This window comes from Sebastes fasciatus, chromosome 19 (assembly GCF_043250625.1).
Source record: "Sebastes fasciatus isolate fSebFas1 chromosome 19, fSebFas1.pri, whole genome shotgun sequence".
In the NCBI taxonomy this organism is placed as follows: domain Eukaryota; kingdom Metazoa; phylum Chordata; class Actinopteri; order Perciformes; family Sebastidae; genus Sebastes; species Sebastes fasciatus.
Genome location: NC_133813.1, coordinates 6179862 through 6205858, shown reverse-complemented (window position 1 = coordinate 6205858; position 25997 = coordinate 6179862). Strand labels below are relative to the sequence as shown.

The 25997-nt window shown below is 38.4% G+C and overlaps 2 protein-coding genes across 3 annotated transcripts; one reads left to right on the top strand and one right to left on the bottom strand.

Annotated features, from left to right (window-relative positions):
• Positions 1 to 1039: 1039 nt before the first annotated feature.
• Positions 1040 to 11915, bottom strand: zer1 (zyg-11 related, cell cycle regulator). 2 transcript variants are annotated; one of them, XM_074618239.1, is made up of 16 exons: positions 11763 to 11915; positions 8576 to 8793; positions 8314 to 8464; positions 7293 to 7747; positions 5948 to 6121; positions 5740 to 5854; positions 5472 to 5618; positions 5180 to 5353; positions 4837 to 5052; positions 4671 to 4712; positions 4340 to 4459; positions 4123 to 4238; positions 3665 to 3853; positions 3273 to 3370; positions 2869 to 2971; positions 1040 to 1919 (listed from the first exon to the last, which is right to left on the bottom strand). In XM_074618239.1, the coding sequence occupies exons 2-16, from the start codon at positions 8740 to 8742 to the stop codon at positions 1832 to 1834; spliced, it is 2355 nt and encodes a 784-aa protein (XP_074474340.1). In that variant the 5' UTR covers positions 8743 to 8793; positions 11763 to 11915; the 3' UTR covers positions 1040 to 1831. The 2 variants fall into 2 exon arrangements, with proteins under 2 accessions (XP_074474340.1, XP_074474339.1); XM_074618238.1 differs by having other exon boundaries at positions 11758 to 11888.
• Positions 11916 to 15387: 3472 nt separating this feature from the next.
• tbc1d13 (TBC1 domain family, member 13) lies at positions 15388 to 25399 on the top strand. Its single transcript, XM_074618240.1, has 12 exons — positions 15388 to 15545; positions 17047 to 17120; positions 17225 to 17265; positions 17650 to 17711; positions 18400 to 18499; positions 18797 to 18879; positions 19026 to 19185; positions 19466 to 19676; positions 19761 to 19924; positions 20391 to 20551; positions 20649 to 20706; positions 20839 to 25399. The coding sequence occupies exons 1-12, from the start codon at positions 15523 to 15525 to the stop codon at positions 20902 to 20904; spliced, it is 1203 nt and encodes a 400-aa protein (XP_074474341.1). The 5' UTR covers positions 15388 to 15522; the 3' UTR covers positions 20905 to 25399.
• Positions 25400 to 25997: the final 598 nt, after the last annotated feature.

Below are 25997 nucleotides of genomic sequence, written 5' to 3'. Positions count from 1 at the left end.
TGTACTCACACCAGCAACTGGTCTGACTCGTTCTTTCTCTTCCCGGCTGATAAAAAAAGACCAGGAGTCGCTGGATAAAACACATCAGGTAAGATAACGTTTCATTTGTGCGTGGTACATAGCTAAATTAGCTAGCTGGCTAGTGTTGGTGACGTATATTGTGCGAGACGAGATATGTAGTTCACTGCGCTGAAATAATACTATGACAAACTGGGACTTTCTTGACTTGCAAAATTATCTTTGAAAATCAACATATGTGTGATTCATGGCGAAATTCAAACGGGATCAAAAAAAATATTTGTCTCTCTCCGTTGACTACCCTTCATATTTTTTCTCAAAATAAGGTCCCATGGGGTCCACCGAAAGGGGCGTGACTTAGGCTCTCTATAAGCTCTAAGCAACATAATAGTCAAGTTGCATTGTGGGTAATGTAGGCGCCAGGTTTGACAAGGAAGAAGAATGTCTGGAATAAAAAAAGAGGACATTTCTGGTTCTGCTGCATCGATTTTGGTCTTTTTTTTTTTTTTAAACTGGCCATCGTGAGTCCTACAATGATATACAGGAGTGAAATGCAGTACTCTTTGAACATTGCACCCACATGTGATGGTTGAACAGCTCATTCAAAACCACGGGCACTAAACTGCTGCTGTAACAGCCTCCACTCTTCTGGTTTCAGGCTCCAGATGTTAGAACCTGGTTGCAGGGATTTGCTCGCATTCAGATAATAGAGGTCCAACGCTGATGTTGGGTGATAAGGTCTGGCACACAGTAACAGCGTTCCAGTTCATCCCATCGGATGGGAGGGCCGGTCAAGTTCTTCCACACCAAACTGGGAAAACCATTTCTTTACGAACCTGGCTTTGTGCATAGGGGGCCTGTAGTGTCCTCATACTTTTGGCCATATAAAGTGTATTTACTTTGGGTGTTTTGACCTCTCTCACTGCTGCTTCCAATAAAGAGAATTAACAGAATCAGATTAAAATGCCAGACAATTAAAAAAACAGAAGCCACTAAATGTAAATAGGATTGCCAGACTACATTTGAATGATTGGGTATTCTGTATATAGTTTCTTAGCACTGACCATATGTCAGTCAAAATTTAAACAAATTTAAATACAGAGTAAAGTCATGAGTGTTTACAGTTATAAAACATACACACAGTAAAATGATGAGACAACAGAGAATATTTACATATATAACAAAGAAAATCATTGTGCCACAAAGTCTGGGAAGACTTCCCCTCCCGTCAACATCAGTGTGATGCTTCTCTGCAGCCTACACACATAATGGCTATATTATATTCACCGTGTCAACAGCTCAGAGCAGTGCGAGAGCTGAGACCTCTGATGGCGGTGCAGGACAACTACACGGCCTTTACACTTTTTGTTCTATGTTACACAGTTAATAGCAGTGAGCCGGGGAGGGCTGTTCTGTTTCCTTCCACTGAGACCAAGCATCACTCCAACTGTTTTGTTCTGTTGTTAAATCTTTAACACACACACGCGCACACACACACACACACACACATGCACGCGCACACACACACTGAGAGATAACCCACCCCCACAAACCCGTCCCGACAGAAGAGATGCTCATGTGTAGCAAAGGTAAGCACCCTCACAACAAAACACCATGCACCACGTCTTAAGTCCTATGTGTCATATATTAAGGTTTTTTGTCCAAACTGCTGTGAAGAGGGTCAGAGACACATTTCTGCTCTACAAAATAATAAGAATGATAAGAATAATGCACACAATTGACCCTTGTGGTGATGACAGGCCTTAGGTTGGTTTGTCTGAAGTTTGCTGGAAATCATGGATCCCGTGGTGTGTCAACCTCTCTGTCCATAGTTTACCTCCTGTCCGCTATTCGTTTCCATGGGGTCTTCTTTGAAGGTTTCACACTGCTCCATTACTTTGCTGGGGAAAAAAAATTTTACAAGTTAGCTAAACTTTCGGTATGGAGTCAGATCAGTCTCGAATAATGAACTTTACATTTTCACAAAAATAATTATCGTTGTATATAAATGTCATTTAAAAAATCCACATATAAAAAAATATAGTTCACAAATATATTTCTGGTGCACACACAAATATTTCTTGTTTTAAATAAATGTAATAGAATCCACAAATATATGCATTTAAAAGTATTTGCAGTTTTCATCAGAAACATGTTTGGATGTTGTTACATTTGTACACAAACTGCTAAACCTGCATTGTCATGTGTGAACTGCATGTGTGGTTTTTTTTTAGACTCCCCTGACATCCACCTATTTTTCCAACAGGGAATTATCTGCAGCCAATCAGATGTCTCCCACCTTTTCAGCCAATCACATGAGCGTGACCTTACGAGGGTGTGATTGGCTGATAGGGAGGGAGACATCTGATTGGCTGCAGATAATTCCCTGTTGGAAAAATAGGTGGACATCAAAAAACCCACACACAAATGCAGTGAAGTTCACACATGACAATGCAGGTTTAACAGTTTGTATATAAATGTAACAACATCCAAACATGTTTCTGATGAAAATGCAAATACTTTTAAATACATATATTTGTGGATTTCTATATATTTATTTAAAACAAGAAATATTTGTGTGTGCACCAGAAATATATTTGTGAACTATATTTTTTTATACAAAATTATTGGGCCAAAAACTTAAAATTTTTCTCTTTTCTTAGTGCAACAGAAAATAATGTTAAACAAGGAAAACCAGTTCTTCTGGCTGCTGCTCAGCCTGTCACTGAATCATCAGCTGTAGAAATTATCTTGGTTAATAGAAAACCGCCCGAGAAGCTGCAGAGTACTAACGAGTACATAAAGGGATTCTTTTTAAGCACAGCTTATACACAGAGCTGTAAGTCTTACCTGGCCATGTCCTTGGTTTCTGGGTGTGAGCTTTCCAGTTCGAGAACTTTCTCTAGAAGACTTACTCCTCCTTCCTTTATCAGCAGGGGACAATACTTGCTCGCTGCAGAACGAAAATGAATGTAAAAAGAGACAGATTGTGAGAATTATGACAATTTAGGCACATCAGCAAAAGAGGAAGTAATATTTTAAATAGTCCATTTTGAAAATTACAATTTAGTCAGCACAGGAATATGTACCAGTATATTATTCTGATCTATTAGCTAGAACATGTGTATTATAAGCTAGCTGTAAGTGAAACACAAGTGTACCATTCTTCATGCTGATTGTTCAGAACACCTCTGACAATGTGAAGGCTAAATGTTAAGTCTGGTTTGAAAGCATCCAGAGCAGCAGATACTCACGGTAAACTGACACCAGGTTGAAGAGAGCCCATGTGGCCCAGTGCTGACTGACAGGGGCGATGCACTGGGGCAGCAGTCGCAGGATGGGCTCGAATGACCTGAGAGACCAAAGTCAATTTTAAAAATTCAAAAAGGAGGAAAAGCCACTGACAGCCGTGCTGGACAGCTAGACCACAGCTTCAACTTTCAGCTTTTTAACACTGTTTTTATTTTAACCATTGAAACTTGCAAAACACAACTCTCCACATGAGAGAGCATACAAAGTATAAGGATAATAATTATAAAAATATTAACAAAAAATCAAAAAATAAATAGCAAACATTTCATAATAAAATATAATATAAATTAAATAAATTAAAAGATGGCTGATACATTAATAAGGAGATATTTACCTGTAGTTTATGTTGCGGCGTGAGCTTACGTCCCAGCTCTGGATGGCGTCCCACATCTTGTCCATCACCGTGTCTCTTCGCGGCTCTTCCATCGACCAAACATCCGGCCCATCAAACATGATGTGTGAAAGCACGCCGCATGCATTGTACGACACCTCGATCCCATCTGCCTTACTGTCCAGCAGGTTACTGTCACAGCATCAAAACAGTGAGGAGGGAACAGATAAAAAACAACAATATCTGATGAGAAGTCTGCATGAAATAATAAACCGAGGACAAAAATTTTAATTTGGACTACAAACATTCAGTTGTGTTAATCTGTATCTTCACTTTTTGGTTCATTCAGTATAGTAAGGCGTTAATATGTGTGTGGGTGAGGCTGTGGTGTGGCTGTGTGGATGCTCCAATGATATGATAAGATGCAGAATCATTCGAGAGTTACTTTACTCTCCACATACCTGAATACAGTGATGAACTGTGGGGTGAGCAGCTGTGGCCTCAGTGCTTTGACCTCTGCAACATTTCCCAGAAGCCCCAACATGTTGCGGTGAAGCTCCTGCTTGTCTGGAAACTCCTGGAGTTAAGATCATACAACAATGAGGAGTGGTATGTTATTATTACACAGTGGAAATATCAGGAGCCCATGCAACAGTACTCTATTTACACAGCACTCACCTGTAGACACTCCAGAAAGAGACTCATGCCCCGACAGTTGAGGAACATCTGACAGTTGTCGGGTGTCTCATCGGTGATGTTCCACAGAGCGCTCCAGGAAAACTCCATCACCTGGTCACACTGAGGGGAAACAAACACACAACCTTTTTAGCAAGAATCCCCTCCCCTAGAGTTGATCGTAACAGGTAGACAAGTAAGGGATAAGGGGAGGGATAGTAAGGGAAGCCCGACAGGGTTATTGGTTGTATAGAGTCTATTGAGTCAGGCTTGTGTCTATAAAGCAACAGAATATCAAGTTCAAAAGATCCGGAGGAGTAAAACTGAGACTCACCATTCTGTCCTGTAGCTTCTTCTGGATTAGATTCAACATCGTCTGTCAAGGAGAAAATAGAGTCAAGAAAAAATAAAACTGTGACCATGCATGTCCTATCTTTTATGGACATGTGTCAGGAATATGGAATAGTTAGAATAAGAATAAAGCTCATCTTGATAGTTACCTTGACAAATCCCATCTTTCCTACAGCTTCCTTGTGATGATTGTCCACCTGACAGACCAAAGCATTGCAGAGATGCACAGCAATTCTCTGGATGGACTCATCCTGCCTGGCTGGCTCCAGGATTTTCAGCAGCAGCTGGTTGACTCGACTGTACTGGAACTCAAGCTCCTCAGGGATACTGAAGTTACACAGAGTCAAGCAGCAGTTCCTCTGGACCTGGTGGGGGGAAACACAGGGAGACACAGGAAGGTTTAAGACTCAAACTGAAAACACTATAAGTCTCAAGAGCAACAGCAGCAGTAATTAATTTTTCTTTGATTTTGTTTTTAAAGAGTAGACTTACGGTGACCTCCTGGTACTGCTCCATTCCATTTAGCACCACTTGAATGACCTCTCTGCGCAACCGCACACTCTGGTCACTGCGGTACTCTGTGTTGGTCAGGTAGAACAGGGCAGCACTGCCCGTCACCTGGATGCTCTTATCATATTTATGGCATTTCAATGCTGCTATGACAAGCTGAAAGGACAGAGAGATTAAAGGAGAGGTATGAGAGAGTGGCACAGGCACAATGATTTAATTGGAAGTCACTGGTGTCACCTCCTCAAAAGAACAACCCAACTTAAACGTATCATACTTGCAAAGCTCGGAGCAGTTGGCTGCAGTGTTGTATCCTGGCGATGTCAAACAGCTGATTGATGGCTCTGTGGGCCAGCTCAGGGCGAAACTCTGTGTAAGCCTCAATGGCATTCAGAACCTGGTCTTCATTCTTTGATCCAGTCACCTGAAAAAGGCCAGCAACACACAGATGTAACCCACAAAAACAAAACCTGTTAACCCCGAGACCCACCACAATAGACCGGCCATAAACTGTAATATGTGTCCAGCCCTTTAGATAACAGTACCTTATAAGCAGGGATGTGTGTCACATTACAGAGGGTGGTGTCATACAAGCCCAGAAACTGCAGCGGCCTCTTCAGCTCCTGGAAAGGATAGATGCTGCTCTTGCACGGCTCGATGCTGAAAGAGAGAAAACCCTGGCTTGTTCACAAGTTCATTGTTGATCTGAAAATAAAATGTATTTGCAATGTACTCTCTAGAGTTGTTACCCACCTTGGCCGGCCCATAGCTTCTTCAAAGTGTGGAACTGTGCAGTTGTCTAGCATAATGTGACCTGAGATGTCCAGTGACACCAGGTTGACCAGACGCTGCACGATGGCCGTCAGGATTTTCCTGGTCATCTTAAACTTAGAAGTCCGCCTGCTTTCCCGCGAGATGTCAAGATGCCTGAAGAAAGCAGAGTTTTATCAATGACACGTTCTTTTCAAATGATTTGGGACATTAAAATGAATGGTTTTGATATTATCTATGCGATGGAAGCAAAATATTAGACTTGAAAATATCCAAACTATCCTTTAATCCACTATGATTCAAAGTTGTATATCAATAAAAATGAAAAAGTGGTGGGTGAGATTTTACAGATGAAAATATTTCCATATATCTCCATCCATAGTCATTTAAGGATGATGTAAATAGATTAGATGCATGTACATGGGTACACATGTATCTGCATTCCCTTTGTACACTACTGAAATGACTAACCTGACAAAGTTGCACCACTATGTTCACCAGCTAGTTTATAACTGGGTCTGTGTGCTGTTTGCTGCTGAGCAGCTAGTGGAAAAAAGGCTGCCTACTGCGGCCAAAAGTGACACTATGAGAGCAGAGTGAACCAACACAGTCCGGACAGCTAAACAATGAGCTGAAATTCACTGTAAAGCTCCGTAAAGCCGAGGGGAGCTGCTGATTCAGGTGATAATTCTCTGTAGGTTCATCACTACCAGAGACACCTGTCACATTGTCATTTCATACATTTTTCTACACATATAAATCATAAGCTGCTAAAAATGAACTGACTCGAACCTCATATAGTTGTATCTAATTCTTACAATAATGCAAAAAACAGGGAAGAGTATATTCACATAATATGTCATATAGAAAGCTAAAGGCACCCTCTGGACTTGTCTTGTAAATAAACTAGTTATTGTGTGTATCCTTGAGCTCTAACAAATGTGACGAATGCATTTCAGACCAGGCTTGTATCTCCCAGGTGAGTGTGTGTGTGTGTGTGTGTGTGTGTATACATTTTCATCTGTAAATATTAATGTATAGTCTATGTATAATGTACATAGAGTCCATAAACCTGTTCAACTCTAAAACTTCAGTCTAGTGGATAATTTCAACTTGGATGAATGAGATGAAGCTACAGCTACACAAGTTCAAATGCTGTTTTCTACCACCACCAGCACGTCAGTAAAATGTGTGTCGTATTTGATCACTTATATATATACAGTATGAAACAGGCATGATCAACTGGCAAATATACACAAGACTGCAATACCAGGGTGTGTTAAGAGCACCACAAGAACTTGTACATAAAAGCCCCCTCCCACCTTACCTGAGATTAGTGATCTCCACCACTGTACTGACCAACTCCTCTGACAGGTCCACGTTGTAGAGAACAAGAGATGCCAGTCTGTCTTTCCACTGGGTGAGAAAAGCTGTCCCCAGCAATTGTACATTAGACAGATCTAGTGAGGTGAGTGACTTCAGGGGTTTGAGCAGGCTCTCAGCATCCACCTCGTCAGGCAGGCCGCCTAAGTTGAGCAACCTGAGGCGGTTGAACCCCTGGAAGTTAAAGTCCGTCTCTAATGCCTGCCTGGAAGCAGGGCTCTCCTCCTCCTCGTCCTCGGTGTCCTCGTTGCAGGCGAGTGGGGCGCCGCCCTTCCTGTAGAATATGTGACTGCAGCCGAAGAGACAAAGGGACACCAAGGTCTCACGGAAGCAGGTGAGTGTTTTCAAGCTACGGGATGACAGACTGTTGCAGTAGGTGAGGTGGAGCTCAATCAGGTCCTGGCAGAACACACAAAGTAAAACATTACTGAATCAGTGAATCCTTTTGAAATTTCAATTGTACATACTTAGGTCAGTAACTGAGCTAATTTTGGGTTAGATGTGGCTTACTGGATTTGACTTGGAAATATTATGAAATGGGATTTAGGACGAGCGCTTCTCCTTGTCGTTAACATGTTGTTTACTTTACTCGATTGGAATGGAATCAGCTGCTTAGCGGTTAAATGTTACGGTACGGTAATATTAATAACTTTGTTGTAGCGTTAACGTTACTAAACGTTACCTTTGAGCTAAGTTAGTGGAGCTAAAATTAAAACAACGTCTGTTTAGATAACAGATCAATGTTGTTGAGAGCTAGCAAAAACACTAATTATTTTACAAAAAGGATTTGTATTATATTATTATAACTGATGGGAATGAAAACTATAAAATTAGACAAGGTTAGAGGTTGTACAAAAAACAATTATAGTTCCTTCAAAAAGTGAATGTCTAGAGACACTAGGAACTGGAAAATAAAAGATGTAATCAGCTTATTCTGAAAAACTAACGATGTTCTGACATCCCACCTGTTTTTTAATGGCCTCCAGATCTCTGTCACGTACACAGTCTTCTCTCAGCTGTACCCTGGTCAGTCTGGTGCTTCGAGGGTCTGAGAATAGTTGGAAGAAGCTCTCCTCTGGTTCAAAGTTACTGTCTGTGTGGACCAACTCCATGTATCTGTTTAAACAAAAAATACAACATGGAATCTGTAATATTATAACAAACATGGGGCATTTTGACAAAATGAAATTATGTAAACATCAATTGTATATGGTATATGTTATGTACGTGTTGACGAGCTTGTCGCAGATTTCGCTGGGAAGGAAGATGTCCGAGCGCAGACAGAGCTTGTTCCTGAGTCCCTGGTAGCACATGGTCTTCCTAAGGTTCCTCAGGCAGAAGATCGTTGCCAGAGTCATGAGGCTGTCAGGGTTGTCTCCTGCTTTGGCTGCCATGTTTGCCTCTTTTTCTGCAGCTCAGATCAAAGACAGGGCAGTGCAGGGGACCTGAGGAGGCATTCATTGAATAAAAGGAAACGGTTAGGAGAAATTTCCGGTAACGTCTCATTTTACAGGTCCGCAAATTTCATGGTAATTAGGTGATAATTAGCAAGTAACCTATTTGAAATTTCTTTGGAATTACTGCCAAATTACCCCAATATTTACCTCAAAATGTATCAAAAAATACTTTATTATAAACATTATTCAATAATGATATGCTGAAATAGCATATAATTGTTAAAATACGGACCTTAGGCTTGAGAAGCGGCTGTGCGCTGCTCTTCATCGGAGGTAGAAAACCAATACTAATAGAAGACACTTCTGATCAGGCACAAATCTCACCATTGTGTGACTTATTGTCTACACAAATGTAACCTGGTAGCTAATGTCATGATTCAGGGAGTTTTTTTAAAAGAAATTTAAAAGAAGTTATTTGCTAATTTTTATCTATTTATCAGCAGACATGGAAATAAAGCATATCAATTAACTTTGTATTCTTTTCTTGGGAATGTATAAGCTAAATTACCAGCTATTGGGAAATAGTGGAATATAATTATTAAATAATGCTTATAATAAAGTAATTTTCGAAAAAAAAATTAAGGTAAATATTGGGGTAATTTGGCAGTGATTCCAAAGAATTTTCAAATAGGTTAATTGCTAATTATCACCTAATTTACAGACCTGTAAAATGAATTGTTACCTGTTTTTCTCATGTAAAAATGTTCTGTGTGGTGCCCTTTTAAACAGGATCATTTGACAAACAAAACAATAAACAGATTGCTATGAGGGTTATACACTGAGTAACAGACTTAGCAAGTAAAATAATGACATTGAATCCAAACTAATCTCGAAACATCAATTCAACATTGACAAGATATTACAGTTAACTTGTGTTCTACAAACTCTTACTGTATTTTCCATGTACTAAATTAACTAGTAGGCATATTACTGTCAAAAAGGCTTATTGCCATAAGAACCTGAGCCCATATTTACATTTTTTAAACCACCTCTTTGCAGGCATTGCAGACCTTTTCATGCTTAGGAAAGTTAGCCGTGGTTATTGGTTACTGTAAACAACTAATGTTGGCTACTTTGCAACAACTTGTTTCTTATCTTATCATATTTATATTAAGCGATACATTTTGAGGTAAATATTGGGGTAATTTGGCAGTAATTCCAAAGAAATTTAAAAAAGGTTAATTGCTAATTATCACCTAATTTACAGAGCTATAAAATGTTAAATTTCTTATGTAAAATGTTCTTACTGTACACTAAGTAACAGACTTTGCAAGTAAAATAATAAAATCCAAAGTCATCTCGAAACATCAATTCAACATTGACAAGATATTACAGTTAACTTATGTTCCACAAACTCTAACTATATTTTCCGTGTATTAAATTAACTAATAGGCATGTAACTGTCAAAACGGCTTCAAGATTCAAAAGTTTTATTTGCCATTTGCACCTAAGTACAATGGAATTCTGAGCAGCTTACACCGAGTCAGCTTTAAGAAAAGAAAAAAGGTAGAAAAGGCACAAGGTAATTACAGTAAAAAAAATAAGTAGCACATTCAACTCAACATAATAAATACATAAATTATTAAAATATAAAACGCCCTCAGTGTAGTCAATAAATGAACTAAACTACCCTCTGCATAAAAACAATACCCCCAGAATACAAATATACAGTATATGCTCCATGACCATGTTAAAAGAACTTGTAGCTCTCATAAAAATATTTTTGAAAAAAAATAATTAATATATTTCAGAGAATTACAGTGGAAGGCAGCATATTGCACAGAATTTCAGTCCATTCAGTTCAGGTGTAATGTGTGTCAATAATGGTATGAAGGTGAGGTGTGGGGTATGGGTTAACTGCTATAAGAACCTGAGCCCATATTTACATTTTTAAACCACCTCTTTGCAGGCAATGCAGACCTTTTCATGCTTAGGAAAGTCAGCCATAGCTATTGGTTACTGTAAGCAACTAATGTAGGGCTATTTTGCAACAACTTATCTTATCTTATTTATATTAAGCTGAATGACTCCTGCTATTATAAGATGAAGCTTAGTAACCTTTGCTCTGTTGGTGCTACCAGTTTGTCAGTTGACCACCACACAGCAATGAATCCAAAGTTACATGATATATTCCATAATTCTATGGTCTGGTACCACTGACTCAGTGTTTACAATTTTAAAACCTAGATTTCAGAAGTGGCAGACAAAAAACATTGAGTGGCTGGTAGAAATGTTCAGTGACCTGCCACAGTGGCAGGTGAGGAAAAAGGTTAATTTCAGACTAATCTTGAAACATCAATTCAACATTGACAAGATATTACAGTTAACTTATGTTCTACTGTATTTTTCGTGTACTAAATTAGCTAGTAGGCATTTTACTGTCAAAAAGGCTCACTGCTATAAGAACCTGAGCCCATATTTACATTTTTAAACCACCTCTTTGCAGGCACTGCAGACCTTTTCATGCTTAGGTAAGTTAGCCTGTAAGCAACTAATGTTGTCTACTTTACAACAACTTCTAATCTTATCTTATTTATATTAAGCTGAATGACTCCTGCTTATATAAGATGAAGCTTAGTAACCTTTGCTCTGTAGTCTCTAGTTAACCACACACACACAGAGCAATGCATCCTGGGAGACACGGCAGAATAGTTAACTTAGCTAGCTTCATAGCTAACACTGTGTTTTACTTTAATAACACTAACTCTAGCTAAGTACTGACACTCAGATAACAACTACTCACTCACAACAAGCCAACATACCAAAAGACACCACTTGTTATTCTAAATTAAGCCTCAACTTACATAGTCACCTAGTGCGTCTGAGTTAGCTTGTTGCTAACGGTGACTTTCCCTGCTATGATGCTAGTTAGCATACAGCTAGTGGAGGAGCTAGCTATGCTAAGCTAAGAGCTAACAGCTACAAACAGTCAGTCAGCTGTGTTTGAGTTACTTTACCTCAGCTTTCGCCAAGGCTTTATGTCCTGATGACGGCGCAGAAAAAGGAGTTATTATCATCAGTCTTCACTCATCTGATTTTCGCTTTCGTCCTGATGTCAACAAACAGACTCCTCCTCCTCCTACTTCTTCTTCTCCTCCGCCTCCTTTTTTCCCATCTCTTTCCTCCTGTTCCTAGAAGGTATCCCTCAATTTGGGAAGCTCTCGCGAGATTAAGGTGACGGTTAGGCGTTGAGCTCCAATAGTTACGGTTATTAATTAACCTATAATAGTTAAAGTTAGGAATTAACCTTAAATAGTTAAGGTTAGGCACTGACTTAACCTTAACTATTAAAGGATAGCTCGTCGGGTCGTAGTCTCGCGAGAGTTTTTGCAAGTTTTCGCAATTCGCGGGTTACCTTCTAGACACGACCCTTCTGGTCCTCCTCCTCCTTCTTCTTCTCCTTCTTGTTCTTCTTCTGCTTCTGCTTTCCAGCAGTCTAGCTGGTGGGTTGAAAATTCAATTCAATTCAATACTGTTATTGCCATGTCAACCCACAGTTGATTGGAATTTGTTTCAGTGCAGTGCTCATTAAAAACAGTCAAACCCACACACCTATAAAAAACAACAACATAGTGTACATAGGAGACAACCACATACATTTATACAATCATTCAAACCAATAAAATCCTAAAATGCTTAGGTTGAAGGTGTAATCCATGGATGTAGGTGTAATCCTGTTGCTGTGATGAATTGATATTTACACGTTTTGTTCAGCAAGATAATCTCCATGAATTAACACAATTTTTATGATTTTATTTAACTGTGAATGCAATCACCAGAAGTAAAAGGTTAACGTTATAGGCTATAAACGAACTACATAGGGTCGCGTGGTCAGACAGGTTTATTACAGTCCTGCGACAGCCACACATACCATATTTTTTTTTGTCAGAATATTTAATTTATTTTTTATTATTATTTATTGATTGCTGTTGGGATGTAATGAGAATTTCAACAAATATAACAAAAATGTATTTGAACAGTTCTACCAATCCTACATTTAAAGGTCCCATATTGTAAAAAGTGAGATTTCCATGTCTTTTATATTATAAAGCAAGTTTAAGTGATATATAAATACTGTGAAAGTATCAGAACACTCAATCCATGGAGAAATACACGCAGCCCATATTCAGAAACTGTGCGTTTGAAACAAGCTGTTAGAATTTCTGTCCATTTGTGATGTCACAAATCTACAATACTTAGACATTTTCACAGTTTTAAACGTAAACATACTAAATGTGTCCCGTTTTTTTTCTTGTTGCTGTGTATGTGAATGACATCAGCTGACAGGGTGTAAACATGGACCCAAGCTGTTTCCTAGCAACGTAATTCCGTTGCCATTCCATGGAAATGCGCTAAAACGGAGCGTTTCAGACAGAGCGTGAATATAGGTATATTCAGACAAACAATATGAGAAAAATAATGTGTTTTTTGAACATTAAAGCATGTAAACATGTTCGAGTAGAAACCCAAAATACAAGCATGAACTTGAAAATTAGCATGATATGTCCCCTTTAAGTACATTTTTACTAATAATACTTCTGTACTTTTTTTTTAATTTTGAATGTAGGACTTGTATTTTTAGTTGTATTGATACTTTTATTTGAGTAAAGGATCTGAGTACTTCTTCCACCACTGCAGGATACTGGGAGGAGGTATGATAACTGAGGCAGGTCCTGCAATATTACCTGATCTTGTGGCCCTGTTTCGGGCCATGTCAATAGGGGCCCCAACAGCAAATTTGCCCCATGGGACCCCCTTAATCTAGCCATGTCACTGTATACACAGGAACAAATGCAAAAACTTGTTTCATTGAAGCAAACCTTTTTGTTTATTTATTTATCTAGTTAGTTAGTTATGACCTTTAGACAAAGACAGACTTATTTTTAGTATCTTTGGTAGGGAGACAGACATTGAAACAACTACTGTGCAGGTCATACATGGTACTAGACCTCTCACTTACTGCACTGCAATAAGAGAAACCATCAGACAGTCATATCACACATAGGGTATGTGTATTCATCACTATGTGTTTTCAGCCAGCATGGCATTGCAGTGGCACTGCAGCTGTCGAGGGGGGAAAGTGAGTGACTAACACTTGGCTCAGTGCGAAATATCTCAACAACTACTGTCAAGATTTCATTGGAATTTGATATCAATATTCATGGTCCCCAAGGGATCAGCCTTTTTGGTAAAAGCGCCGTCATCATGCTGAAATTTCCACTTGTACACAAATCGCACCAGCCTTGAAGATCTTAAGTACAACTTTATTAAAATCAATCAATTAAATATGCACAGCCTCATCATACATCCAGGTAGTAACTCACTCATATCCCTTCCTTTTGTCTTTTCTTCATACATTGATCATACTTACTTGCATAATCTACTCAAAGCCTTTCTGCCCTCTAGTGGTTGTCAGAAGGGATGTCACTTTCTACAGACAACACACTTATTAGGTAGGATCCACTCGAATCCACCAACCACACCAAACAGTAGCATAATGCTGCCTAGTGTTGTAACACTAGTAACTTTTGACATTTGGAGATTTCTGCAAGAATTGCGTTTTTTGGCAATTAGATGGCGAGCACTTCTGTTGTGTAAACTGCTCATAAACCCCCTTATTGTCAATCTACTGAGGAAAGCCATCCATCCTCTAAATGCTCTATGTCTCTAGTTTGTGGCTGTAAAGTTTCATGAGGCTGTGATTATCCTAGAGGTCACCACAGGTCAAAAATTGGTCTCACTACAATGAAATGGCTACTATTTGGACTAACATCATCACACATGGATACAGTTGGGCTCATTGGATCCACGGGAGTCTCAGCTTTACAGTGATACCCAATTTATGTAATTCAAGACTGTTTAGGGACCCCAGTATGCAGAAATATTTAAATACATCATTATAGAATAGGCAAAAATTAAACATTTATATTGCATGAAAATAACTGCATGTGATTATCATAAAGTGGGCATGTCTGGATACCCATAGAACCCATTTTCATTCACATCTCTTGAGGTCAGAGGTCAAAGGACCCCTTTGAAAATGGCCATGCCAGTTTTTTCTCATCAAAATTTTGCCTAAAGGTGTGATAGAAAATAGTCCTATTTTTTATTTATTTGTATATATATTATTTCAAATTTGTATATATATTATTTCAAATGACTCAAATATTTCAAATATTACATCAAATGTCTTTATTGTTCCATTCTCTCCCTCCTGAAATAAGAAATGCTTCATCCCTGGACATTTTCAAAAAACACCTCAAGCACCACCTGTTCATCAAGGCCTATGATCTCAGCTGACTCTTCCTACACATCACTCTTTTAATTACTTAGTTATAGTTTCTCCTCTGTGTTATTTATTAGTATGATTTTGTGTGCCCCCTTTGTAAAGCATCCTTGGGTTTCTGAAAGGCGCTATATAAGTCCAATTTATTATTATTATTATTATTATTATTATATGAAATAGCTATGGTGTGAAAAACTTATGTTTATAAGCTAATAACCAGAGCTTTGCCTATGGAAATTTAACTTAATTGGGATTTTTATCAACAGAGCAGTCACAAGTTGTCAGTGTGGCTCCAACCAGCTGCTGTGTGTCTGCATGGTCTGCATGGTCTGCTCTGTTGTTGTGAAGACGGAAGTGAGAGGTGGACTTCCCTCTCTGGACAATAATTCACTCCGTTCTGGACCCAGTTAAAGGAAAACACCGACATCATCATGTCTACTGCCTACAAGAACAGGTGGGACACATCTAAATCGTTTTGTTTTGCATTGAATGCAACACACAGACTGTCAAATATGCATGTTGTGTAGCAGCTGCATGTAGCACCCTAATGCTATTAATATCAGTCTTTTGAGCTAGCAGCTAACAGCAGCTAACTGTGAGCTAACAGAAGCTTTAAGCTTAGCAACACGTGAGGAACACATGATATGACTTCACTGTTATTGTGCATTAACATGCCTTTGTGTCGCTTTACACGTTAATTAGCTAATACAGCAACTCCATCGTGCTAGGAAGCTATGCTAGCTTCCCTGTTAGCTGCTAGCACATCAGCTGACTTCCTTCAAGCCTCAACTGGCTAACAATTAGCATCCAGCTAAGCTAGCTGTTAGCATCCAGCTAAGCTAACTGTTAGCCATCATGACACCAAAATTAGAAACGCACTGAAATAATAAAACACATATAATATTCACATATACACAAAAAAACTTAAATTAAATTAAATTAAAAAAAATAAAGTAGTAAAAAAAAAATGTTTTTAATAAAAATAAATAATAGAGATTAAAAAAAATAACACCAATCCAGCTAGGTAGCTAAGCTAGCTTCCATGTTAGCTGCTAGCACATCAGCTGACTTCCTTCAAGCCCCAACTGGCTAACAATTAGCATCCAGCTAAGCTAACTGTTAGCCATCAAGCTAACTGTTAGCTATATCTGCTGACAGGGTGAAAACATATGCGACTTATTTCCAGATAAACCTTCCTCCTGACGTTGAAACAACTATAATGACTTGTCCAGACCATGTTTACTTGGAAAAACACCGTGGCCTCAGTTTAGAGACACTAAAAGAGACATTACTTTTCATATAATTACCATTTTCTCTGCCATAATGTATTTTAACCCACATTGTCAGCTGTTGTAATAACTTCTAACATTGGTCGATTGTATAATGAAAATAAGGCAAAGATGGTTTAAGGCAAATTAAGTTTATTTAAATAAATAATATTATTATTGATTATTATTATAATATTATTAATAAATTATATAATAAATACATTTATTATTATATATTTATTTTTTATTTTTTTAAACTTTTTACTTTTTTAATTTTATTGTATTTTTCTTTTTATTAATTTGCTTTTTATCATTATTATTATTATTATTATTTATTTTCTTAATTTTATTTCAATTTTGAATGCTGAAGTTGTTTTCTCAAGTGTACTTAGTGTGTTCGTCTCTTTGCTCAACTACTTAAAAATTTATTTATAAACTATTGTAAATACGAACTGTAAATTGCATATATGAAAACAACCTTGAAAAAATCCACGCAAGAAAACAAATAAGCATATTAACCAAAAATGTTTTTAAATTTAACGAAACTAAAGATTTCTGACTTTATACCAGAGAAAGCATCTTTTCCTGTAGATGTGTTAACAGTTATGACTTAACGTTATGTTCATAATAGTATAAGAGCTATTTTGTGATTCATTGGTTCTAACCTTGTCTTGTTTCTTATTTCAGAATACAAGAATTCAAAGAAACCTTGAGTGAAGAAAACCTAAACTTGGAGACACTGAGGGAGCTGTGCTTCAATGGTCATTTTCACACCTTGATGTCTTTTTATGCTGATACAGATAACGTTAGTGTAGATATTTTATTGTTCTGTATTTGACCATCCTTTTTTCTTTATTCAACTCAGGAATCCCGTTTGAAGGAGGCATACGAGCGCTTTGCTGGAAAGTAAGTTGCCCTGTCTCTGTGTTGTTGTTTCAGTAAACTTTTGAGCATGACACATTGGGCCTCATTCAAGAACATTTTTGTATTCTTATCCTAAACCTCTGGTGCTTTTTTCCTTGACTTTTAACCATAAAACATACCGGTAATTCAAAATGAAGAGAAGATGATTATGGAAAATGTTGGGAATAGCTATAATTTGTACTTTACTCAACAACAAATGTCTCAAATTATAGACACTAGTCATGAGATCTGGGTTATAAATAAGTTGTGACTTGTCAAGATTTCCATAAGACTGAAGTGGGACAGATAATGTGACTATATGGACTGGCAAAATGTTCTGATCTGCGAACATGTCTCATGTGATGTCATGTTTTACTCTCTTTTCAGGTCCTTCTCAATTATCTACCTCTCGATCAGACATTATGGGAGTCTTTCCTAAAAAAGCAGAGGTAAGGAGACCATGTTAAAACTTCATCAAAGAGCATGTTGATTTTATTTGGAGATTCCTTTTTTTTATGTCACTAGGCAACCACAATTTCAGCTGCTAGCATAGCTCATGAGATGACATTAGCTAATGTCGTTAGCTGACTAGCACCCATTTCAGCTGTGACTCACCAGGCAGATGCTGTTTATTATGGTGGTCTCTCATGGTGAAGCTAGCTGGGTTTTCACCACAGTTTATCAGATTTTGTAGTAAAGAAAACACAATGACAGGACAATTTAGAATATTATATTATTATTTATTTTTTTCAATGTCATTTTTTTTGTCCAGTCTATAAAATATCAGAAAATTGTGGGAAAATGGCCATTACAATGTCCTCGAAGCCCCAGATGACATCTTAATGTGTCAACAACCCAAACTCCAAAATATTCTATTTAAAATAATATAAATTCTCACATTTTTGAAGCTGAAAACTGAATGTTTTGTGTTTTTGCTTGATAACTAAAGGTTACTCAATTCTTAAAATATTTGGTGATTCATTTTCTGTCAACTGAATAATAAACTAGTTGTCTCAGCACTACTGCTTATGGGTGTTTTTTTAATCCAGTATAAGCCTTGACCTGACCAAAAAACTCTCAAGGTATATTTTAAGTTTTCACCGCTTTCTTTTATTTTGTCCCACGTGTCTCTTTTAGGGAGGTGTACACCCAGTTCCTAAAAGAAATGATCATCCAGCCTGGTATTGCCAAAGCCAACATGGGCCTTTCCAGAGAAGATGTGACTATGGAGGACCATGTGAGTCTAGTCTCCCTTGTCTTGGTGTTCTTTCTTTCATAGCAGTGTTTAACTGAAATGAGGCCTTATTCAATGAATATGCTGGGGTACACTATGCTTATTGGAAAAGCTTTACGCTTGGGCCAGACTGCCCGCCTGAAATGCTGCGTGTCCCTCGCGTGTTTTGTCCACATCGGCTGCTGCTGCTGCTGCTGTTGTTATCTACCCATGTCCACTAGGGACTGTACATGCCCCATCTACATATGTTCATATGTGTGTGTGTGTGTGTGTGTGTGTGTTTTATTTGATTTTTTTCAGCCTCTAAATCCGAACCCAGATAGCAGGTGGAATAACTACTTCAAAGATAATGAGATTCTACTACAAATTGACAAGGATGTAAGGTATGACTTTTGAAAAACTATTTCTACATCTATTAGTTTGTTCTTGATGGTATGTGAATGTGACAAAGACCAAAGCCTGTCATTGTGTAAACCATTGTGACACTTCAGGTCAAATGTGACAGGGGTGTTTGTTTGCATGTTTGCAGGCGGCTGTACCCAGACATGGCGTTCTTCCAGCGTCCTACAGAATACCCTTGCCAACTTATCTTGGACCCTCAGAATGATTATGAGACGCTGCGTCGACGAGTCGAACAAACCACACTGAAAGCACAAACAGTAAACCGCAACCGCAGTGGAGTCACCAATGTAAGTGACTATTAATGTGTCTGTAATAATGTATAAATCCCAGAATAGCCCATGAAATAAGGAATAATCCCACAACATTAGTCATTATTCATATTCCACGTGAATTATTATTAGTTATTCTCCGACGGATATCGCTGTTTTTTATGTGTAGTGGTGCGTGTGTGTACAGTAGTGTGGCAGCTGCACTATCCCGAAGTTAGAATATTTCTCGCCGAAGCTTCGAAGCCCAAAAGATTGGTATTCGGGACAGCTCTAACTGTAACTGAATCTTCCCTCCCAGGTCAGCTCTCCTGGAAAGTCGTTGAACCTGTATCCGTCTAACGAATATGAGGTGTTGCCCAATGGGAGTGAAGCGCACTGGGAGGTGGTGGAGCGGATCCTCTTCATTTATGCCAAACTCAACCCTGGGATTGCCTACGTACAGGGCATGAATGAGATTGTTGGGCCAATTTACTACACCTTTGCCACGGACCCCAACAGCGAATGGAACGGTTGGTAACATTTCAATTTTAAAGTTGAGATTTTTCACACATAAAATACTGTATGAATATAATCTCTCTGTGATTCCCGTTCAGAGCACGCTGAAGCAGATACGTTCTTCTGTTTCACCAACCTGATGTCGGAGAACAGAGACAACTTCATCAAGAGCCTTGATGACTCTCAGTGCGGCATCACCTACAAGATGGAGAGTGTGTACTCCATGCTCAAAGACAAAGACCTGGAGCTCTATCTTAAGCTGGTATGGTCTTACTTCATTCTCATACTTCCTTTTAGGGGGCTATAGGGATGTTGTCAACTGCTCTCTAGGGCTTGATGATGATGATTTGAATCTGCAATGGAGAAGCTGACAATTCAAACTGCATGTTGTTAAAGCTGCAGTGGGTAGAAGTGGAGCAAATATGATTTAAAAAAAAAAAAAGTTATTTTTATAAAAAGGTCACTGTATCCTGACAGTAGAGCATGAGACAGGTAATTGGTCAAAGTATTCCGCCACGGGCTAGATTCTCTAAAGCCTGAAAACAGCCATGAGGAGGTGCAGAAGATCTCTCAGAACACTTGAATTATAATATGCTGAAAGGTTATTGTGGAGTTTTTGACCAATGATGCCAAAAAATTGTTGCCTACTGAAGCGTTAAAGGATGGGTTCACGAGCCGGTCTTGAAACAACAATGATATGATGTATCTCTTTTTTTCTGTCCACACAGGAAGAGCAGAACATCAAACCCCAGTATTTCACATTCCGCTGGCTGACCCTATTGCTATCTCAGGAGTTCCTCCTGCCAGACGTCATCCGCATCTGGGACACCCTGTTTTCTGACCAGGACAGATTCCACTTCCTCATCCTGGTGTGCTGCGCCATGCTCATGTGAGTTTTCACTTTACGCTCCCTGTACTGCTGCAGCATTGATTAATTTGACCTCTGACTCTTCATGTGAATCGTGGTTTCTGTTGCCTGTTCACAGACTCATCCGAGAGAATTTACTGGCAGGAGACTTCACAGTGAATATGAGATTACTGCAGGTAAGGCTTTTTATAATACGCCGTGAAGTTTCATATTTAGACATATGATGTTTTTACCGCAACTGACTCATTCCCAAGTGATTTTATTACTTTTTTGTTATTTTAATTCTTCTTTCACTGATGTTCTTTCAGGATTACCCCATCTCAGATGTCCACACCATCCTGACCAAGGCCAAAGATCTGCGGGATAACGCCTAACCTGTTCACTCTTTTTCCTCCTGCCTTTTCTGCTCAGACATGGTAGGTGAGAGTTTAAACATTACAAAACATTGTCGTGTCAAACATGTAGCGTGGGAGGACTTGATCAATGAAGAGCTCGGACAGATGTGTTGAGAAAACCCCAGCATACTGCTTCTGACGATCGGTCGGCAGGGACTGCTGTGGAACCTTTGAAACTTTTCCTTTCTTAAGTGAGGAGGAGATGCCACTTGCTTCTTGATGCATTATGGGAAAAGGCTACCTTTTAGTACGTGGTCGTCCTCCTCTCACAGCCATCTCTCCCGTGGAGACTTGTCGTGCTCAGATAATGATGATTGCACAGGACACCTGAGGGAGAGGGAGCCGCGTTAATCCGACACTACAGATCTTAGTTTGTCCTGAAAACGTACCAGAAATGTTTAACAACAGAGCCAAGAATTCCCACTGCGACCACTTATGAAGTCAGAATGAGCAAATGTTTCATTGGGTTGAGCAATAGTGCATGTTTGTTCTTTAAGTTTTTTTTTTATTTTTAGAAGTTGAATGTTTTTAATGTAAGAAACATGTTTGCCTTATCTGTTTTAATCATGTGAAACAGGAGACAGTATTTCTGGGTACATTTTCTGTCTGGATAAATCTGAAGTAATGGGCCTATTGAATCTTCTGAAAATAATTATTTCTTGAGCATTATGTCTCAACACAATGCCTTTTGTCCCGTTGGAAATGTAATATCATGGATTTCCTTGTAAAATCATATTATTTTGAAAAAACCATCAGAGGAAATTGTGGCGCTTTTCACACTGAACATTATTTGCTCGATAGTAGCTTCATTACAGTCCTTTATACCGTGGCTACGGAGAATCATTCGTTGTGATTGACCATTGACCAGGGTCTGAAATTAGCACCCGCCAAATGCCGGTAAATTGTTGGCAGTGGTGGGTAAAATCGTCAGGCCATCCGCCACTTTGACAGAGAGGGAAAACACTAGAGATGGGAATAGAGAACCGGTTCCCGTTAAGAACGTATTCTTAGTTGTCTGATTCCTCGGCATCTCATGCCTCCGTGACTATCGATTCTCTGTATGCTTTCCGACAGTTAATCACGCACAATAACGCATACAATGTTATTTACCATGTATATAATGATTTTTTTTGTGTAAAAGATATCGAACATTGAATGACAACAGATTTAAAATGTTATTCCTTCATTTAGTGCAGAGATTTCAAAAGTGGCAGATAAAATTTCTGAGTGGCAAACAAAACAAAAAAAACTTACCGGCTACAGTGGCAGGAAGATATCCTCTAGTGATTCTTCACTTATTGGAGAAGGAAAGTAACATTTATTTTGTGGCTAACAAAGATGTTACCACCACAAAATTCAATTTAATCGAAGGTGTCGAGTAAAATATTTGATCACTGGCAAGTGGAAATGGCCTAAGCTAGATAATTCTCTTTGCCATGTGCTACTATAAAAAAATAACACACCGAACAGAGGCTGAACCCTCATTGAAGGTTATTTTCTAATAACTGTACAGCATGTCGTGCATTATTAAATACTTGAGACAGTGAACTGAAGCAGCAGGGTGTGTACAGGGACTAGAAAAGGTTTTTGCCTCAGCAAAATGTCTGTTCTTTTGCTGTTTAGCCAGCTGCGTTTGATGGAACAAAATAGATGAAAAGACCTAAGCAGTAACGTTAAGTGCTAAAAAGCCTCTTAATTAACTTGATAGTTAGTATGAAACTTTTTACTCTATCCCTCTTTATCTGGTAGCTTCTGTAGCCAAAGCTTAACAGTGGAGTGACGGCAAGCTGAACAACATTGCAATTGCTCTAAACTACCGCCGTTTTTAAGGAAATAAAAGCCTTGTTAAGTTAATAGCTAAGCTCCTCCAGGGTTAATGGTGCAGGTTAACCTTTGGTTCAGTCTGATAATGTTCAGTGTGAACACTTGATTCTCATCTCTTTTAGGGTTTGTGTTGTGCACATACTATATGATCATATGGACGGATCATGGCTTGATAATAATTTGAATGTAAATGTGTATCTGCAAATCTAAAATCTGCCTCTGCGGTAATATCCTGCCACAAGCTTGTGACATGTTAATAAGGTTAATTTGTGGGGAAACAGATGAAAACTATTTAAAAGCTCAAAATATGTTGATGATAATTTGGCTTATTGAATCACTTCATGCACACTCATATGAAGGCACTCTCTGTGGATCGGTGATGAAATGCTTTACCATGTTAATATGAATATGAATGGATGAAACAAATTCTTCCTGAACAGGTCAGTGTCATCTTGTACAAAGTGCAGGATTTTCAAATATGAGCCTTCGTAAACATGCTCCAAATGGTAACGAGACACCTTTTCCAAGGCAATGGAAGTATTTCTGTCATTTTTATTCATCTTTTTATTGGCACTCCTTAGAAATTGAATGGAGCATTAAAAACTGTCTGCAACTGAAGATGGAATCGAATCTTACTTGACCTATCTAATCCAAACACACTATTGTAATGTACTCTTTAATACTGTGTGTGGGTTGTGTGTGTGTGTGTGTAAGCTCTGTTAACTTTTAACAAACAGTATGGAACAATACAGTGTTTCTAAAATGTGTTAATAAGCTGCTCAAAGGACACATTTATTTGTGTCAGAAGTGCTCTTCCATAACAACTGAAAAGGATATTCTTCTAAGTTGTGTCAAGCTTATTTTTGGATAAAAGGCATGGAGATCCACTGTGGCTCCAGAGGCCTGTACTACGAAGCGAGTTCAGCATACCCGGGGTATCTTCTCGTTATCGGGGTTTCTCAATCTGCATCCCCGACTCCGGCGGTGTGAAACGGACTTGGGAGCGAGTAAAAATATAAATATACAAACATAATTCAAAGCGGTAAGCACCCGCAGCATACAGCCAGCTGTCCTCCCTGCATTTGTCAGTTTAAACTGTGTTGCTTTTAGCCTGGATTTTGACTTAAACTTCTTCGTATTGGTGTAATATTATCATATGATCTGCGCACCGAGCTCTGATTGGTCAGTAGGCGGTGCTTTTATACGTCTCTTATCTGGAACATAACCTGCTCCGGAGCAGGTTAGGTGTTCAGCATAAGTTGCCATGGCGATCTACCCCGGGTAGAAGTGATCCACCGTTGTAGGACCAAATCCTGATAAATCTATAAAATCTGTTAAAAAAAATATTACTTCTTGAATGATCCATTTTAAACCACCGTGAGACAGACATGTCGTCCGAAAGAGAGGAGGGCAGATTCAAATACGATTATTAAAAATAGGCGGCTAAAACCTCATACCATCACAAACAAGACCTGCTCCATGCACCGTTTCCTCTTACTTGACATCGCCGAAGGAAAAATGGTGCCTTCAAATGTGGTCGTGTTTACCGTGTTTACGAGAAGAGTCCATATGAACGTCCCCCTCTTATGGTATTCATGACCTCGTAAGTGGAAAGTTTCTGAAAGATCCGAGTTCACGACATGTGACGTGTTTGTTGACGTTGTTAGAAATAGCGGAGGCCATGGAAGTTAATTTTTCGGTACAAATGTTGTTTTTATTTGTTATTTTATAATGTGTCTGAAGAAAATATTGATATTCCCAACTGCCTCATCTTTTTCCTCTGTCATTATGTCTTTGCATTTACTGCATTATGTTACCCACTTGCTAGCTTGCTAAATTGTTAGCCTCTGTGGCTTCTAGACGCTGACAGTAACGTTAACATTGCCGTTGCTTAGCAGCGGTGTTCTCACGACCTAACCACTTGAACGCCAAGCATATCGTGTACACGACTTCCCATGTTGTAAACACGAGCTCACGAGTCTCATTTGAAGGCACCAAAAAGAATCAATCCTAAACCTCGACCTTATCAAGTGAACTTTAGCTGGATATCTACCGGTATATCCAACCACTTAGAAATGTCCAGAATAGTGTGTTCAGTTTGAAAGAGCAGGAAAGAGCAAACATCCTAAGACCAAAACAAAAAGACATTTTGCATTTGAAAGTATTTTTTATCACGTGCAAAAATGTTGGGTGAATATTTTTTTTGAGGGAATGTTACTAATCGATGGCATACACATGTTCCTCTTTTTAATGTGTATTTATTTCTATCCTGATGGCTGTGTGTGTGTGTGTGTGCGTGCGTGTGTATGCGTGTGTGCGTGTGTCAGGGGAGTGATGTTCACGATATTCTTTCTTATGTCAGTTATTTGCATGGTTCCAATTTTGTAAGCACATTTTTGTAATGTCTCCAGTGTTAAAGACTTGTATATATATATGTTTTTACATGTTTGCAGACGTGCATTAAAATGAATGATGGTATAAATGAAACATCTTTCTTTGTTATGTGGTGTAATTAAAACCAATTGTTACTGACCAGCAACAACCTGAGAGGAACTCCTCCTGTCTCAGTGGTTTGAATTGATATTTGGAAAAAATGCCTCATGAAATATACTGTTCCAGGATAGTTTGAATTAAATCATGTATAAATGTATCTAAAGGGATTGTCGTGCATGTTTTTAATCTTTTTTTATGACCTTAGATGTCTTATTCTTGGAACTTTTCACAGCAAACATTAATGAAAACTAATGACGAATCAATCACAAATCAAATCCTGTTTATTTGTCACATAGGCTACACAATATGCACAGTACAAAGTTAATGAAATGCTTTGTATGGAGGACGAAACCTGAAAAAATAAATACATAAATAAATAAAAGTGTAGATAAATAAATAAATAGTGAAATTAATACAAAAATAAATAAATAAAGGAGCAAATTAAATAGAAATATCGATGTCACATTTTATCAATTAATGAATGGCTACATTTATTTTTTATTTTTTCTACGTTTATTGACATTTATTTTTATTGAGTTATTTATTTATTTTTTATATTTATTGTTTCTTTTTGTAAAATAGAATATTTTACGTAAAGAAACATGCATAGCAGGTGGGTGTGTTTTTCTCTTTGTCAAAAAGAGAAAGAGGAGAACAGTTAAATTCAAGCAATACGTTTATAAAAGTGCCGACATACAATAATGGGAACTAAAATGATATCTTTTGACTATCCATAAAGAAAAACATAAAGCAGC